We start from the raw sequence: 18,040 nt of genomic DNA, 5'->3' as shown, positions 1-18,040 counted from the left end.
CAGACATCGGGTTGGGGCAAACGGTTCGGGATGGTCCCCACTACGCCAGCCTGCAGTCTCCCAGCTACTGACTGGAAACCCACTGTCTAGCCGCGGTTTTATGAATTTTTCTCTCACCATCTCATTATGCACTCGTTAACATTCATGCCCGCAAGCCTAACCAGTAATCAAACAGGAGGATGCGCCTTACGTCTTGGGAGACGGATGGCTGTCGGTGGGGCCATCTGCCGCCAAGCTCTCATTCAGGATGCGAAGCACAGCATACAGAGCCTCCACCACCTGCCGTGGCTCACGCTCTTCCACAAACGCATTGCCGAGAGCCTCCAGTCCGCGGGCAGCCCCGGCGAGCACCTGCTGGAGCATGCTGCCCTTCCACCACCGCTCGAACACCTACGCGTGCAGAAACGGAAACATCACTGTTAACAGTAACGCAGTAAACATGAGAACATTTGCATGAGACACAGTAACAGAGCATTCTAGAGGACAGACAGCCCTAATTTTTACGATGTTGCCAGATTGAAATGTCTGTTAACTGCTGTACGATTTGATTCCTATTCAAAAAAGAAAGATTAAAAATGACGTCGATGGATGCACGGTGCGTTTTCATTGGGCTGCTGTTTCCCTTTCCTTCGCCCACTGCCACTTGCAAAAGAGAAGGCAGGGCGCCTGGTGGCTCAGTCAGTTGGGAGTCCAACTCTTGGTTTCAGTTCAGGACGTGATCTCAGGGTTGTGAGATCAAGCCCCGTGTCAGGCTCCACGCTCAGCAGGGAGCCTGCTTGAGATTCTCTCTCCCTCGCCCTCTGCTCCTCCCCCCGGCTGACACTCTCTACCTCCTTCTCTCTAGAATAAATAAAATCTTAAAAAAGACAGAGAGAGAAGGCCACAACATACATCACTAAACCAGTGACATATGCCTTAAAGACTAAACTGACGTGTTTGGGACAGCATAAATATGTTGATATACTTCACAATTTTATCATAACGAACACATGGTTGCTAGTTACGGTTCTTCGTCATGGACTTGGGGATGATGATACTAAAGGCAAGCAACATCATGGTTTATCATCAACATGACACCAACATAGATGCTTTTTGCCCAAATCACAAGGTGCGAGCAAAAGCATGATGAGCACGTGGGTGCGCTGAATCACCGTGCATTAACCACGGGTGCAGGCTACCCGGATGATGCACAAAGCGGAGGTGTCCCCCCGACCACGCTGGTGCCAGCCAGCTCAACACCACCCCGTGATCATTTTAGTCCCACCAAGTGATCAATCACACCTGCATTTCTGTAATAATCTTTTTTTTTTATAGGAAACTTTTTTTTTACTATGTTATGTTAATCGCCATACATCATTGGTTTTTGATGCACTGTTCCATGATTCATTGTTTGTGCATAACGCCCAGTGCTCCATGCAGAATGTGCCCTCCTCAATACCCATCACCAGGCTAACCCATCCTCCCACCCCCCTCCCCTCTAGAACCCTCAGTTTGTTTTTCAGAACCCATCGTCTCTCATGGTTCGTCTACCCCTCTGATTCCCCCCCTTTATTCTTCCCCTCCTGCTATCTTCTTCTTTTTATTTTTTTAACATATAATGTATTATTTGTTTCAGAGGTACAGATCTGAGATTCAACAGTCTTGCACAATTCACAGCGCTCACCATAGCACATACCCTCCCCAATGTCTATCACCCAGCCACCCTATCCCTCCCACCCCCAACCACTCCAGCCACCCTCAGTTTGTTTCCTGAGGTTAAGAATTCCTTGTATCAGTGAGATCATATGATACATGTCTTTCTCTGATTGACTTATTTCGCTCAGCATAACACCCTCCAGTTCCATCCACGTCGTTGCAAATGGCAAGCTCTCATTCCTTTTGATGGCTGCATAATAGTCCATTGTATATATATACCACCTCTTCTTTATCCATTCATCTGTCGATAGACATCTTGGCTCTTTCCACAGTTTGGCTATTGTGGACATTGCTGCTATAAACATCGGGGTGCATGTACCCCTTTGGATCCCTACATTTGTATCTTTGGGGTAAATACCCAGTAGTGCAATTGCTGGATCATATGGTAGCTCTATTTTCAACTTTTTGAGGAACCTCCATACTGTTTTGCAGGGTGGCTGCACCAGCTTGCATTCCCACCAACAGTGTAGGAGGGTTCCCCTTTCTCCGCATCCCCGCCAACATCTGTCGTTTCCTGACTTATTAATTTTAGCCATTCTGACTGGTGTGAGGTGGTATCTCATGGAGGTTTTGATTTGGATTTCCCTGATGCCGAGCGATATTGAGCACTTTTTCATGTGCTGTTGGCCATTTGGATGTCTTCTTTGGGAAAATGTCTGTTCATGTCTTCTGCCCATTTCTTGATTGGATCATTTGTTCTTTCGGTGTTGAGTTTGATAATCTTTTATCTACGATTGGAGATTTTGACCTTGGTCAGTACATGTCCTTTGAGGAAAAGGTGACATCACGTCCACTAAAATGAGTGGAGCATTATTGTCAGGCAGGCTCTGCCTCACACCGTACCCACAGCTCCCCGGAAAGCACCTTGCTGTTAGCAAGCCAGACCCCCTGGTGGCCTCCAGCCTGTGGCTACGTAATCACTCTGGGACTCCCTGCCACACCAGCACATCCACGAAAACGGGCCACAGCATCTTTCTCACTGTTTCCCTTAGATCAGTTACTGTTTGAGTACAATGCTTCTTGTCAAAACCAGAGTGAAGGGACAGGCTGAATGGCCCCCCAAGAGCTCCAGAGGGCCAAACCCCTGCATCTGAACACCCGAGGAGGTTGTCCAAGGAGGCCCGTGGAAACCCCGCATGACAAAAACAGACCATGATTCTTGCCATGGCCACGTGTGCATCTCAGTGTAAGACAAGCTTTCCAGGGACATTTGCGGTGAGGCCCCAGTGAGGGTAGGCCGGCAGTCACACGCGGGAGAAGGACACTTAATGGGCAGGACGTGGGGCTCCCAGGGCTTGTCCCTGGAAAGGACACACAATGAAACAGGGAACAGGAGCATGGGGAAAGGGAACAGGTTCTCGGGTTTGCAACTGCCCAGGCCCCTCCTCGCAATACTACAGTGCATACTTACACCTCATGTTACCTGCTTTCCCAAAAAGAAATCAAACACTAAAAATCAATAAAATCAAAGTATGAGAGATGGGGAGGAAAGAGATGGGTGCGGACAGGCTGAGCGGTTCGCTGCGGGACGGCACCTGCTTGTAGACTTGCAGCCAGTTGACCGCGTGCACCAGGTAGTCTTTGGCCTTGGACCAGCGGGGGTGACAGTCTCCGGCGTGACCCTCTTGGTCAGCTTCATCCTCGGAGGTTCCGGACAAGATGGAACACACCATCCGCTCCAAGGCCTCCTCTGTGGGAATCTGCCAATGAGAGGGAGCATAGTTACAAGTCTGCTTTTTTCTATAATGTTCCCTTCTGAGAATAATACCACAACCTTGGCAAAGGAAGAACTCCAGAGGACACCTGGGGGGCTCAGTCATTAAGCGTCTGCGTTCGGCTCAGGTCATGATCCCAGGGTCCTGGGATCGAGCCCCACATTGGGCTCCCTGCTCTGCGGGAAGCCCGCTTCTCCCTCTCCCACTCCCCCTGCTTGTGTTCCCTCTCTCGCTCTCTCGCTCTCTCTGTTAAATAAATAAATAAAGGGACTCCTGGGTGGCTCAGTCGGTTAAGTGTCTGCCTTCCACTCAGGTCATGATCTCAGGGTCCTGGGATCGAGTCCTGCATCGGGCTCCCTGCTCAGCAGGGAGCCTGCTTCTCCCTCTCCCTGCTTGTGCTCTCTCTCTGACAAATAAATAAATAAAATCTTTTAAAATAAATAAATAAATAAATAAATATCTTTAAAAAAAATAAAAAGGAGGAGCTCCAGGCTTTGCACAACAGGAGAAGGGACAGGCTGATAAAGGGTCGCTTATGTGGCCGGTGTGGAGGGAAGCCTTCTGGAATGACGTGTTTCAGGATGGTCCACAAGCAGTGGAAACAGCAGTTTCTCTGGGTCGAGGACACAGGGTGAATCAAATTCTGCTTTTTCACTCTCCAGGCAAAAGCAGACAGAGGGCCAGCCCAGTTCACCTGGCACCTTGCACCCCCAAAGCTGCTTCGCCAGAAACATCTCCTCTTCCAGTTACCAAAGATGGAGGAAGCTGGGACAAGTCAAACTGGACTTGTGGGTCAGAAACGGTTTGACATTTGGACCCAAATGAACTTCTACACGCAGTTCCTCTGCGGCTACTCTGTAAAAGCACTTCCATGTGTGTGGGAACGAACCGCGTTCCCGTTACCCGGATTTACAGTAACTGGGCACCATGTTCTAGAACCTCTATGGATGGCGACAGCCAAAAAGCATTAACGCCCACAGCTTCCTTGGAAGCTTCCTTTAGGACACAGAGAACTAACACTGGTGACTGTCACAAAGCCACGGTATCCCGTGAGGGAAACATGGCCCCGTCCCTCCCCACAGGACTCGCACGGTCTCTAAGACGTGGACACGACTCGGTCAGGTTCCCTGCGATGGCCCTGTGACAGGTCACAGGGGGGGAGGACATGGGGGTCCCACGGGGATGTGAGCCGTGATGTATCTGTCTTCTTGGTGGGCAGTGGAGAAAGGAAGCGAGAGAGATTTCTCTCTTCCAGGGGGGCAGCATATGCAAAGGCCCGGAATGGCAGTGCCCACAGTCAGGCGGGACTGGGGGAGGCCCTGGGAGGCTCTGCTGTTGCTGGCTGTTGAGGGGCCTCATGCGGGTGGGGGGCACGGTCGTGGTCCCCCTGAGGGGCTCACCTCCGAATCCCCAGAGCCTATGAGTAGGTTCTGCGTTGGCAGGTGAGTTATGGTTGCTACCCAGCAGACTCCAAGAGGGGGAGACCATCCACATCCCAGTGAAAGCACAGCGCTCCTTACACCAGGGAGGGGAAGGCAACAGAGCCTCATGAGAAAAACAGCCCATCGTCACTGGCCTGAGGGAAGAGAGGACCTGAGCCACGGCACACAGCAGCTTCTAGAAGCTAGGAAGGCAAGGAAACAGCACCTCCCTGGAGCCTACAGAAGGAACGCAGACACTCTGGTTTTAGCCCCAGGACACCCGTTTGGGGCTTCCGATTTCCAGAGCTGTGTGGTAATAAACGTGTGTCATGCGGGGCCACCAGGCTGGGGGTAACGTGTTCCAGCAGCCAGAGGACTTCACACCTGTAACATATGCTCTGTGCTCTTCCCCAACCATTGCCCTTGCAATTCTAATCTTTTTTTTTTAAGATTTCATCTATTTATTTGACAGATGGAGCCAGAGAGAGAGAGCGTGCAGAAGCAGGGGGAGGGGCAGAGGGAGAGGGAGACGCAGACCCCTCCCGCCCCCCCCCCGCGGAGCAGGGACCCCAACGCGGGGCTCGATCCCAGGACCCCGGGATCATGACCTGAGCCGAAGGCAGACGCTTCACCAACAGAGCCCCCCCAGGCGTCCCTGGAATTCTAATCTTGAAATACTTACCCTTCCAAGGTAAAGGTTCTATGTAATGTGGCGCAAACTCACAGAAGTGACAAGAGGGGAACGTGCAGATAGAGACCCTTGCAGAACCTCAGGAGTAGCAGCGGCGAGCTGGGTCTCCAGGGATCAGCTCGTCCAACCCATTTATTGTATACAGTTTGGAAAGGGAGGCTCCTATCTGGTGAGCCTTGCCACTCTTGCCCCCTCGCTCCCATCCGGACCCACTGCAGGTGCCGGGAGTGAGAATTACTGATTATTCCTATAACTTCCAAACCGCCTTTGGGGCTGGGATACAGTGACCAAGTAAGAGGAAGGGTATTTCAAGATTCGAATTCACTTCTAGAAGGGCCAAACCAGTCCAAGCATTCCGATGCTCGCGGGGGACCCTCTGTCCTGCTGCCTCTCCCATCCCACTGCCCGCCTGCCCGGGGGGCACCCCCAGAGGAGCACTCTCAAGGGAAAAGCGTGAGAAGCATCAGGAGCGCATACCTCCTGCAGCTGAGCTGAGTAATTCAGGATTTGTTCTGCATGAAGGTCATCGAAACCAAATCGGGATCTGAGGTCAGCCTGGACCGTCTGTGGATCCCACACCAGCTCTTGCAGGGACAGGTTGTATCTGGACTCTGCAAAGCAACCGGTGAGTTACACCCGTCAGTTGACGTGACAACATGCGCCACACGATTCAGAGAACGGTGCCTTGTTCTCTCCGACAGGAGAAGCAAACAGGGACCAAATGCTATTCACGCAATCAGGTCGGAGAAGCAAACAGAAGCTACTGCCGGATGCCGCAGAGCTTGGAAGGATGACCCCAGGCACCCAGTATTCATGACTGCAGAGTTTCCAGAAGGACTAGGACAACGTATTTCAAGAGCTTTATGAAATTCAAATCACTGAGCCCCACAATTTCACTTCTAAAAAATCTTTCTTGAGAAACCTAACCAGATGCATGAAGAGGTAATGTACAACAACGCTATTGCATTCGTTTTATACTGATTAAATACTAAAACCCATGAGGCGTCTAGCATGGGGGGAAAGGATAAATTGCAGTAAATTCAGAGCAGAAAATACAGCAGTCTTTAAAACGACATTTCCGGGGCACCTGGGTGGCTCAGTCAGTTGAGCGTCCGGCTCTTGATTTCAGCTCGGGTCATGATTTCAGGGCTGTGGGATCGAGCCCCGAGTCAGGCTCCGCGCTCCACGTGGAGTTTGCTCGTCCCGCTCCCTCTGCTCTTCCCCCTGCTCTATCTCTGCCTCTCTCTCAAATAAATAAAAAAATAAAATCTTAAAATAAAAATAAAAATAAAACCGCATTTCCAAAAATTATTTAAGGTCATAGATAAAAGTTCCCTTAACAGAGTTAATCAAGGTATAAAACTCATTAGGTGCCCAAAAAACCCAGTAACGCCACCTGGAAATGGCTCGTGCAGAATATAATTCCGAGACCCCCCTCCCCCGAGATTTGACATAATTTCTGTGAACATGGCCTGACGATTGCAAACCTAAAAGCTTACAAATTCCAAGGTGAGCCTTCCTCTGAAATCCCAGCAGCTAGACTGTTTCAGATCGTGATCCATAAACCTCTGCTGAGTGTCCACACGTGCGAAGGACCACAAAACCATCCTCACTTGCGTGACCTCTCGGTACCCTTATTTTTTTTTAAGATTTTATTTATTTCACAGAAAGAGAGAGAGAGAACACAAGCAGGGGGAGAGCAGAGGGAGAAGGAGAAGCAGGCTCCCGCCAAGAAGGGAGCTCGACGTGGGCCTCGATCCCAGGACCCTGGCATCACGACCTGAGCTGAAGGCAGACGCCTAACCGACTGAGCCACCTGGGAGCCCCTCTCGGTACCCTTCAATTAATGCTGTGAGTCTACAGGAAAGGTACAGTCCTGCCACTTACAAATGAAGGCCCAGCCACAGGGAACTTTAGGAAGGTGTTGAAGATGGGGCAGATCCCAGAAATCCGAGACTCCTTGCTCTCAGCTGAGTTGTCTTTGCATAAAGGGGACAAGGTCTGCTTTTGAGATTTTATTTTATTTTTTTAAGATTTATTTATTTATTTGAGGGGGGCGCAGAGGGAGAGAGAATCCCAAGCAGACCTCGCACTGAGCACAGGGCCCAACGTGGGGCTCGATTGCACGACCCCGAGATCAGGACCTGAGCCGAAACCAAGAGTCGGAACCTCGACCGCCTGAGCCACCCAGGCGCCCCTGGTTCTGAGATTTTAAACTGGCATTTGTGTTGTGTCAAAGAGGCAGGCCCAGGCCAGGCATTTCCCTCGCCAGGTCTTGCTGAGTTCCCCACAACACACCAGATCGGTGTAATAATTACCCTCTTTGCAGGGAGAAGAAGCAGACATCGAGAGTCACCCAACGTCACGCGGGCTTTAGTCATGACTCAAACCCAGATCTGATCCCTGACCCTGCGTTGTAACCGTTAAACCCTACTGCTCTCAGAATGTATCGGGATTACTCACAGAATTCTAGAAAGGAGGGGAGCAACAGTGATACCAGTCACTGATGGCTATAAAACTAGGACGAGAGACAACGGGGCCCGGAAACTCACTGCTGAATGACAGAGCTCAGACCATGGGAATTAACAACTTCAAGGAAGAACATGCCCGGGTCCTTGGCCCCAAGTCACTGACAGGGCACGTCCCAATCCCCTTCACATGCCATGATCTGCTCGTTAGGCAAAGGGATTCTTCTTGGAGACAAGAGAAACGAGGACAATTTTTAGTCGCCTCGAGGTGCTTTGTCATTGTATTCCTCAGCCCTGACTCTCTGGCAATTGATAGAAAATAGCTTATTTTAATTACATTCTTAGCTGTACTTCTATTTCCAGTTGTAAGGTAAATGGATTGTTGTAATTTGGATCATATAGGAACACTTGAGCTTCCTGATGAGTTTGTTGCAACGGAGGTCACTGGGGAGGCTCTGTTCTGAGGGTAAGGACTGGTGGTTCCCACTGGAATCACCCGCAGGAGAAGCGAATTCAACATTAATGACTAGTCTTCCCTCTTGCAGAGCTTCAGAGGACAGGAACTCTCCTACCCGGAGTGGGGCTGAGGGGGGTCCTCCCTACGCTGAGTCACCAGCATCAGGAAGAACCTGGGTGTGAGTGGGGGGATGGAGGGTGTCACGTCAGGTGGTTCCAAGGAGGCAGAAAAATCTGGAAGGGATAGAAACCTGTGTGTAACCACCTCATGAAATAGGTCAGGAGACAGACTTCGAGAGTTAGCGGCAGGCAGAGAGAATGTGATCCTGGGCCCCTGGCTCCAGGCCTGTCTGCCCCCCAGTCGAGCCCTCACATCTCCACCAGAATGTCTTCCCACGATGCAGGTCTAACTGCTGCTCCAGCATTCTTCAGTGCTCTGGCCCGGGATCTCTTTCTGGATTACCTCCTGCCATCGCCCACTGCCCCAGGCACACTAGGCATAAAACACATGGCGCCCTTGCCAAAGCCGGGAGCTTCACACACAGTTCTTCCTGGCAGTGCTCCCTCATGTCCTTGATGTACTAGAATCATCCTTCAGAACTTCTCCTCGACGCTCTTCCAGAGAAAGATGCCAGATCCCTACTCTGTGGGCTTTGTTTTTTCTTTATTGACACATCTCTTTCCTGTACTAAACAGGACCTCCCTGAGAGCGAGAACTGTGTATCACTTCATTTTTTATTCCCACTCATAGGACAATGTTTGGTTCATAGAAAGTACTCAATAAGTAATGAGTTAAAGGATGGATGGATAGATGGATGAATGGATGTGCGGATGGATGAGTGGGAGGAGGGATAGATGAATGGGTAGATTATGGATGGGTGGGTCAGTGGGTGGGTGGGTGGGTGGGTAGATAGATGAATGGATGGATGTGTGGATGAGTGGGTAGGTGGATAGATGGATGAATGAATGGATGCTGGGGTGGATGGATGGATGGATGGATGTGTGGATAGATGGGTGGGTGGGTGAATGGGTGGGTAAGGGGACAGATGAATGGATGTATGGGCAGGTGGGTGGGTTGATAGATGGGTAGATGTTTGGACAGGTGGGTGGGTAGATAGAGGGATGGGTGGATGGATGGATGTGTGGATAGATGGGTGGATGGATGGGTGGGTGTGTGGATAGATGGGTATATGGATGGATGTGTGATAGGTGGGTAGGTGGATGGATGGATGAATGAATGGATATTGGGATGGATGGATGGATGTGTGGACAGATGGGTGGGTGGTGGATGAATGGATGAATATGTGGATGAATGATGGATAGATGAGTGTATGAATTCTAAGTCCACAGTCTGCTCCCTGAATTTCCCTTACAGAAAGAGACAGAAATAGAGAAAAAGAAAGAAAGAATTAAAAGTAAAATGTTCAGGTCCAGTTGACAATTCAAGAAATAATACCCTGAGCAGAGTAGAATAGTGGTTACAGGGAGCTAGGAGGTGGGGAAGTGGGGAGATACTGGTCAAAAGGTACAAACTTTTAGTTATTAGATGAATAAGTTCTGGAGATCTAATGTACAGCATGGTGACTACCATAATAATAATAGTGTATCATATACTTGAAATTTGCTAAGAGATCTTAAGTATTCTCACCAAAGGAAAGGTAAACTAACTATGGGAGGTGATATATGGGCTCATTAACTCCAGTGTGGTAACAACTGCACAATGTAAACCTCTCTCAAACCATCACATTGTACACTTTAAACATACAATTTTAGGGGCACCTGGCTGGCTCAGTCTGAGGAGCGTGTGACTCCTGATCTTGGGGTCGTGAGTTCAAGCCCCATGTTGGGTGTGGAGATGACTTAAATAACTAAAACTTAAAAATATAAATATATGCAATTTTATTTGTCAACATCAAATAGAATAAAATAAATCTTCAATGAAGAAAGAAAGGATATTGTGAGTCAAGAATAGAGCTAAGGAATTCCATCCCCTTCCCTGTGGAAGGGGTTTGTCTGTTTAGCTCGTGGGCTTTCTAAATCCACATCAATCTGCTTCTTCTCACCAGCCTTCCTATTTTTCAAATATTTTTTTCCAGGGTGCCTGGGTGGCTCAGTCGTTAAGCGTCTGCCTTCGGCTCAGGTCATGATCCCAGAGTCCTGGAATCGAGTCCCGCATCGGGCTTCCTGCTCCATGGAAAGCCTGCTTCCCCCTCTCCCACTCCCCCTGCTTATGTTCCTGCTCTCGCTGTGTCTTTCTCTGTCAAATAAATAAATAAAATCTTTAAAAATAAAAAAATATTTTAAAAAAATATATATTTTTTTCCAGATAGGAGCAGAGGAGAGAAGAAAGATTCAAATCACAGAACCAATGACAGGTCTAACCTTCAAGGACATCAGATAAAAGAATTTTAAAATCAATTATTTTTAATTAAAAATAACCCATTTATGAGCAGTGGCCACAGAATTTCAATAATGGTAGAGAGTCAAATTCAAGTTTGAATTCCAGATTTTCAGTCTACTACCACCTTTTAGTAACAGAAACAATGGATTCCTTCTGGCATTTGACATGTTCATTACATCATTTTTTGAACAGCATTTTAGCTGTATGGTGGCTGTCGATAAACGTAACCAGGGGAACACTTGAAATTTCGCACGAGCCCTTGGGTACACATACCAGTGGTGGCCGCTCCATGCTCCTGCAGAAATGTCAGCGTCGAAATGGTCACATTCAGCACAATTTCAGAAACGGTGGAGAAAGTGTGGTTGAGTGGCAGCCAATCTAAATCTTCCAAAGTTGCCAAGGAACTGGAACCAAAAGAAAACCAAAGCAACATGAGCTGGCTTAGCAAAACGGAGCGCAACAGACTCGGACTTACTTGTGACCTACCAGCCAGGTCCCAGCCCTTTGCGGGATGTGGACAGACCACAGACCTACCAGTTTTCACCGTGGCTTCAAATGTGACCCTGACTCTCTGGACTAGGGATCAATGCTCACTCGGGCAGTGGCAAGGCCGGCCGGGGTCCAAGGTGCTATCACCTCCAAAGAGCACATGGGCAGACAGCCTGGCTGCTTCAAGCTCAGGTCATCAGTTTAAACTCTAGAGGTGCCCTCCTGGAATAGCGAGCACCCCAATCCCCCACTGTCTGAACCCATGCATCTGAGGATGTCAGGGGCACGATCAGTGGTCGCCAACCTGTTTCACAAAACAAGGGGCTCCAGGGAGTGCACGTACATATTGTGTTCATGTTATTCTTTAAATACTTAAATGTTTTCCAAATGGCCAACAGGCACATGAAAAAGTGCTCAATATCGCTCAGCATCAGGGAAATCCAAATCAAAACCTCAATGAGATACCACCTCACACCAGTCAGAATGGCTAAAATTAACAAGTCAGGAAACGACAGATGTTGGCGGGGATGCGGAGAAAGGGGAACCCTCCTACACTGTTGGTGGGAATGCAAGCTGGTGCAGCCACTCTGGAAAACAGTATGGAGGTTCCTCAAAAAGTTGAAAATACAGCTACCATATGATCCAGCAATTGCACTACTGGGTATTTACCCCAAAGATACAAAAGTAGGGATCCGAAGGGGTACGTGCACCCCGATGTTTATAGCAGCAATGTCCACAATAGCCAAACTGTGGAAAGAGCCAAGATGTCTATCGACAGATGAATGGATAAAGAAGATGTGGTATATCTATACCATGGAATATTATGCAGCCATCAAAAGGAATGAAATCTTGCCATTTGCAACGACGTGGATGGAACTGGAGGGTATTATGCTGAGCGAAATAAGTCAATCAGAGAAAGATATGTATCATATGACCTCACTGATATGAGAAATTCTTAATCTCAGGAAACAAACTGAGAGTTGCTGGAGTGGGGGGTGGGGTGGGAGGGATGGGGTGACTGGGTGATAGACATTGGGGAGGGTATGTGCTATGGTGAGCACTGTGAATTGTGCAAGACTGTTGAATCTCAGATCTGTACCTCTGAAACAAATAATACATAATATGTTAAGAAAAAAAAAAAAGAAGAAGCTAGCAGGAGGGGAAGAATGAAGGGGGGGAAATCGGAGGGGGAGACAAACCATGAGAGATGATAGACTCTGAAAAACAAACTGAGGGTTCTAGAGGGGAGGGGGGTGGGGGGATGGGTGAGCCTGTTGATGGGTATTGAGGAGGGCACGTTCTGCATGGAGCACTGGGTGTTATGCACAAACAATGAATCATGGAACACTACATCAAAAACTAATGATGTAATGTATGGTGATTAACATAACAATAAAAAATTAAAAATAAATAAGTACTTAAATGTTTTATTTTATAAGTAATTGTACTAAGTATAATTATAAATAATTAAGCCTGTAAACTAGAAAATCCATTCAACTGAAGAGGAATATGCCTAAATTTTAGCAATAAGAGACCCACAATATATAAGCTATGCATCAGACAGGTTATTTCCCTGTAGCTTTTCCTTAAGGAAAATCTCTGAAGGTATCCCTGTGTGATGAAGGGTATCCCAAGATGACAAGATAGACCATTAATAAATTATCAGTTTGCCCAATACCACATTCTTTTTTTTTTTAAGATTTTATTTATTTATTTGACAGAAAGCAAGTGCACAAGCAGGGGGAGCAGCAGAGAGAGAAGGAGAGGGAGAAGCAGACCCCCGCTGAGCAGGGAGCCCGATGCGGGACTCGATCCCGGGACTCCAGGATCATGACCTGAGCCAAAGGCAGTCGCTTAACCGACTGAGCCACCAGGTGCCCCGCAAATACTTATTTCTAAATCTAATACCGATCTTCTTTTTTGAAGAATGGTAATTGTCTTTTGTGGGGTTTTTTTTAATTGAAGTATAGTTCACGGCACGCAGTTTTTCTTGACCTTGTGTCACCAAAGCAAAATACAGAAGTAAAATTAATGCTGGAACTGATATGGTTCAACAGCCGCCAGCAACATCCTCTAATTTCATATTCTGTCCCTCTCCAAAGAGCCCACTCACTGCCTGTGCTAACATATTCAGGATTTAGAGCAAGGGTACGGGAGAAAGCACACCCACTATATTCAAATATATAGGTTATAAATCAAACCGACAGACTGTCAAAATATGCTCCCTTGACAGATATGCCTTCATAAGAACTTGGAAAGTCATGTTCAAATTTAGAATTTTCTGATCCTTGGGGCGCCTGGGTGGCTCAGTCTGTTAAGTGTCTGCCTTCAGCTCAGGTCATGATCCCAGGGTCCTGGGATCGAGTCCCGCATGGGGCTCCCTGCTCAGCAGGGGGTCTGCTTCTCCCTCTGCCTGTGACCATCCCCATACTCGTGAACTCTCTCTCTCTAATAAAACAATAAATTCATAAAATAAAATAAAATAAAACAGCAGCCATTAAAAATGATCATTTGAAGGGGCACCTGACTGGCCCAGTTGAGGAAGCATGTGACTCTTGACCTCGGCATTATAAGTTCGAGCCCCACGTTGGGCATAGAGGTTACTTAAAATTAAAATCTTAAAAAAATAATCTTCAAGTCTTCAAGTGATCACTTGAAGACAACAGGAATGAAACTGTGGAAAAGAGCCGAGATGCCCTTCGACAGACGAATGGATAAAGAAGATGTGGTCCATACATACAATGGAATATTACTCAGCCATCAGAAAGGATGAATACCCAACTTTTACATCAGCATGGATGGGACTGGAGGGGATTATGCTAAGTGAAATAAGCCAAGCAGAGAAAGTCAATTATCATATGGTTTCACTTATTTGTGGAACATAAGGAATAGCATGGAGGACATTAGGAGAAGGAAGGGGAAAATGAAGGGGGGATTCAGAGGGGAAGACGAACCATGAGAGACTATGGACTCCAGGAAACAAACTGATGGTTTTAGAGGGGAGGGGGGTGGGGGGATGGGTTAGCCCGGTGATGGGTATTAAGGAGGGCACGTACTGCATGGAGCACTGGGTGTTATACGAAAACAATGGATCCGGGATCACCACATCAAAAACTAATGATGTATTGTATGGTGACTAACATAACATAATAAAATTTTTAAAATTTAAAAAAAAAAAAGACAACAGGAATGTACGAAACATTAATGATGTAACGTTAAGTTGCCTAAATCAGGGAGAATGGGCTCTGGACAACATGACTGTCCTTTTATAAAATATTCACACAGGTAGGGAAGGAACAGACACAGAGATGCAAGAGTCCCAGCCATCTCAGGGTGCCATGATTCCCCATTTCTTTCTTGAATCGAACAAGAGATCAAGCAGAGATACAGATTTCCCCATGAAAAAGTGAGAAGAAAACCCAACACACCTATCATTGGTTAGATTTCTCTTCTACACTTACTTCAAAGCCGCCTGGAGGAGGTGTGCCCCACCACGGATGCGGTCTTCCACTCGAATGTTGTTTGCGTACAGTCTCGGCAGAAGAAGTAGAAAATTCCAGATGTGAGGCTGCTGGTGGAGTTTTTCCAATTTCGAGATCACCTCTTCGGTCTTACTGAGATCCATCTGTTAGGAAAAAATACCAAGAGTTTCCCCCCTTTCATGTCGTTCATGATTGAAGAAACAGTGAGGCTAGGTTGGCTTTCGGAACCTCAGGTGGTAGAGACGCATGCCTGGCATGTCACTCTTTTGAACAGACAAGATTTGAAGATCATCCCGTTGGGTTGGTATTTTATTTTTTTATTTTTTATTTTTTTAAAGATTTTATTTTATTTATTATTTATTTGACAGAGAGAGACACAGTGAGAGAGGGAGAAGCAGGCTTCCTGTGGAGCGTGGAGCCCGATGTGGGGCTCGATCCCAGGACCCTGGGACCATGACCTGAGCCAAAGGCAGACACTTAATGACTGAGCCACCCAGGCACCCCTGGGTTGGGATTTTAAATATTGTGAAGTTATGGGCGGGGACAGAGAGGAAAAGGTCTGATTTTGTAACAAGCTATGCCACCATCTACGATTTTGGGACTTGGCAATAAATGAGTAGTTGTTCAGACAGGAACAAAAATGGACAATCTGCTCTTATTTGAGGGTTTTCTGTTAGCGCAACAGAACTCAACTGTAATGGAAGCACAATGTGAATAATTAAATACTGGACTCTCTCCCCGCAAAGATCCCTATCCCCACCTCTGCTTTTCATGGTACAATCATAGAGCCTTGGTCTGGAGGAAGGAAAATCAAAAAATTCCGGGGACACCTGGGTGGCTCAGTCATTAAGCGTCTGCCTTCGGCTCAGGTCATGATCCCAGGGTCCTGGGATCGAGCCCTGAGTCGGGCTCCCTGCTCGGCGGGAAGCCTGCTTCTCCCTCTCCCTCTCCGCCTGCTTGTGTTCCCTCTCTCGCTGTGTCTCTCTCTGTCAAATAAATAAATAAAATCTTTTAAAAAAAAAATTAAAAATGTGTATTCCAGTGGGTAGAAGTGGGAAGGGCTTCCTCCCCAGGCAAAGGTGTGAGGAAGGGGTGATAGAATCCATCTCACTGAAGCCATAAACCAGCTGCTTAAAAATGAGCCTTGTGAAAAAAAAAAAAAAGAAGAAGAAGAAGGTAGCGGGAGGGGAAGAATGAGGCGGGGGAAATCGGAGGGGTAGACGAACCATGAGAGACGATGGACTCTGAAAAACAAACAGGGTTCTAGAGGGGAGGGGGCTGGGAGGATGGGTTAGCCTGGTGGTGGGTATTGAGGAGGGCACATTCTGCATGGAGCACCGGGTGTTATGCACAAACAATGAATCATGGAACACTTCATCTAAAACTAATGATGTAATGTATGGGGATTAACATAAGAATAAAAAAAATTAAAAAAAAAAAATGAGCCTTGTAAGCAGGGCAGGGAAGGCTGGGTGCCAGGGCAGGACTGCAAAGGGGTGTGTGGGAAAAACAGGAAGAAAACGCATATTCCAACAGCATGGCTGGCTTGGCCAGAAGGTACCCATCTGCGCCTGGCATTGGTACAGAGACTTTGGAACATTCTAGACGCCTGAGTTTTCCACACCACACACCAGCTATGGCAAAGAGAAAACCGAGCGGGGGCCTCCAGAGCAGCCCTGAGCCACCGACCTCCCCCAGGGGAGTCACATCCCGACCCCCACTGGCATCTCTGGGAGGACAGGCCCAGGTCTGGGCTCCGGGCCCTCACGTCCACGGTTCCAGCCCTCAGCAGGCCCAGGCCAGAGTCTTGCTTGAGAAAATTAAAATTCGCCTTTCAACCCATCTCTTGAGGGACTCTGGCTGTCCCAAATACACTGTTGCTAAAATCAAATCACTGGAAAGAAGTGTTTGGGGGCACCCGGCTGGCTCAATTGATGCAGCACACAACTCTTGATCTTGGGGTCATGAGTTCGAGCCCCACGTTGGGCGTCGAGATGACTTAAAAAAAAAAGTATTTGAAAAAGAAAATAAAAACCAGTGCTTTGAACTTAACCACTAAGTCTCTGGAGACTAAGTTTCAGATTTTTGTTAAAATACTTACGGCTAAAAAACTGGAGCTGGGAGAAGAATCTACAACAAAAGAGATTTCAGATGTTAGTTCAATAAGCAGTCAGAAAGCATTTGCCAGGCCCCTGTTTTAGTTCTAAAATCAAGCCAGCTATCACGAATCCCAGTGCAAAACTCGAGGACACCCCAAACCGGGGAACAAGTCTGAAGGACACGGTCACTCTGGATTTGCAAAGCAAGTGTGTATTGACTGGATACCCGGAAAAATGACTTAACTGGTCAAGCAAATCTCAGTCATGGGCCAACAAAGTATTGATTACCCTATCGATCTCTGATGCCTCAGGCATTGTGAGTCCTCAGGACAGGACAGAGAGCTGGCAGGGCAAGAAAGAAAGAAAAAACTCAAAGAGGCCAAGAAGAGCAAAGTTATGATTTTTCAGGTTCTCTGTGGAGTCACAGTGGGACACGGTAAGAAATACAGACTGGTCTCTGCCCTTGAATTTCTGGGGTGATGGGGTGACAGGAGCTTCCTTTGTTATATCTGGTCTTGGTTCCTAGTCCCTGACAGGAGAGCCGGTAAGACTTTGGGAATTTCTGGAATGATAAGAGTGTCTTTTGTGTGCTAATGAGATGCCTGGGGGCTGGGGGCCCCCAGATAGGGTTAGGATGGGGGCTGGTCCCCCCAAAAGACCATGATTCAGCCTCACCCCCTTGACCTCCAGGTTGAGGAGAGGGGCTGGAGATTGAGCTAATCACCAATGACCACTGAGTTCATCAGTTATACCAATCTAATGGAACCACCAGAAAAACCCCAAAAGATGGGGTTCAGAATGCTTCTGGTTGGTAAACACATCCACATGCTGAGAGGGTGGTGCACCCCAATTGAACAGGCACAGAAGAACCCTTCCGGACCTATATGCTTCATCTGGCGGTCCCTCTGTACCCTTTACAATATCTTATAAAAAAAAAAACAATAAAGGAGCGTCTGGGTGGCTCAGTCGGTTAAGCGTCTGCCTTCGGCTCAGGTCATGATCCCGGGGTCCTGGGACCGCGTCCTGCATCGGGCTCCCTGCTCAGTGGGGAGTCTGCTTCTCCCTCTCCCTCTGCCACTCCTCCTGCTTGTGCTCTCTCTCTCTCTGACAAATAAATAAAATC

At 47.8% G+C, this 18,040-nt stretch overlaps 1 protein-coding gene across 1 annotated transcript in view; it reads right to left on the bottom strand.

Moving 5' to 3' along the window:
- Positions 1–18,040, bottom strand: part of ABCA13 (ATP binding cassette subfamily A member 13) — a 386,205-nt gene that overhangs the window by 332,992 nt on the left and 35,173 nt on the right. Inside the window, exons 5-10 of the mRNA XM_044920208.1 lie at positions 16,920–16,948; positions 14,798–14,961; positions 11,121–11,251; positions 6,000–6,133; positions 3,231–3,395; positions 191–390 (exon numbers count right to left, since the gene is read on the bottom strand). Coding sequence (XP_044776143.1) covers positions 191–390; positions 3,231–3,395; positions 6,000–6,133; positions 11,121–11,251; positions 14,798–14,961; positions 16,920–16,948 — 823 coding nt within the window. The remainder of the gene's footprint in view (positions 1–190; positions 391–3,230; positions 3,396–5,999; positions 6,134–11,120; positions 11,252–14,797; positions 14,962–16,919; positions 16,949–18,040) is intronic.

The sequence above is a fragment of the Neomonachus schauinslandi genome, chromosome 12 (assembly GCF_002201575.2).
Source record: "Neomonachus schauinslandi chromosome 12, ASM220157v2, whole genome shotgun sequence".
Lineage (NCBI taxonomy): Eukaryota > Metazoa > Chordata > Mammalia > Carnivora > Phocidae > Neomonachus > Neomonachus schauinslandi.
Note: the sequence above shows the minus strand (reverse complement) of the source record. Positions and strands in the feature narration are given on the sequence as shown.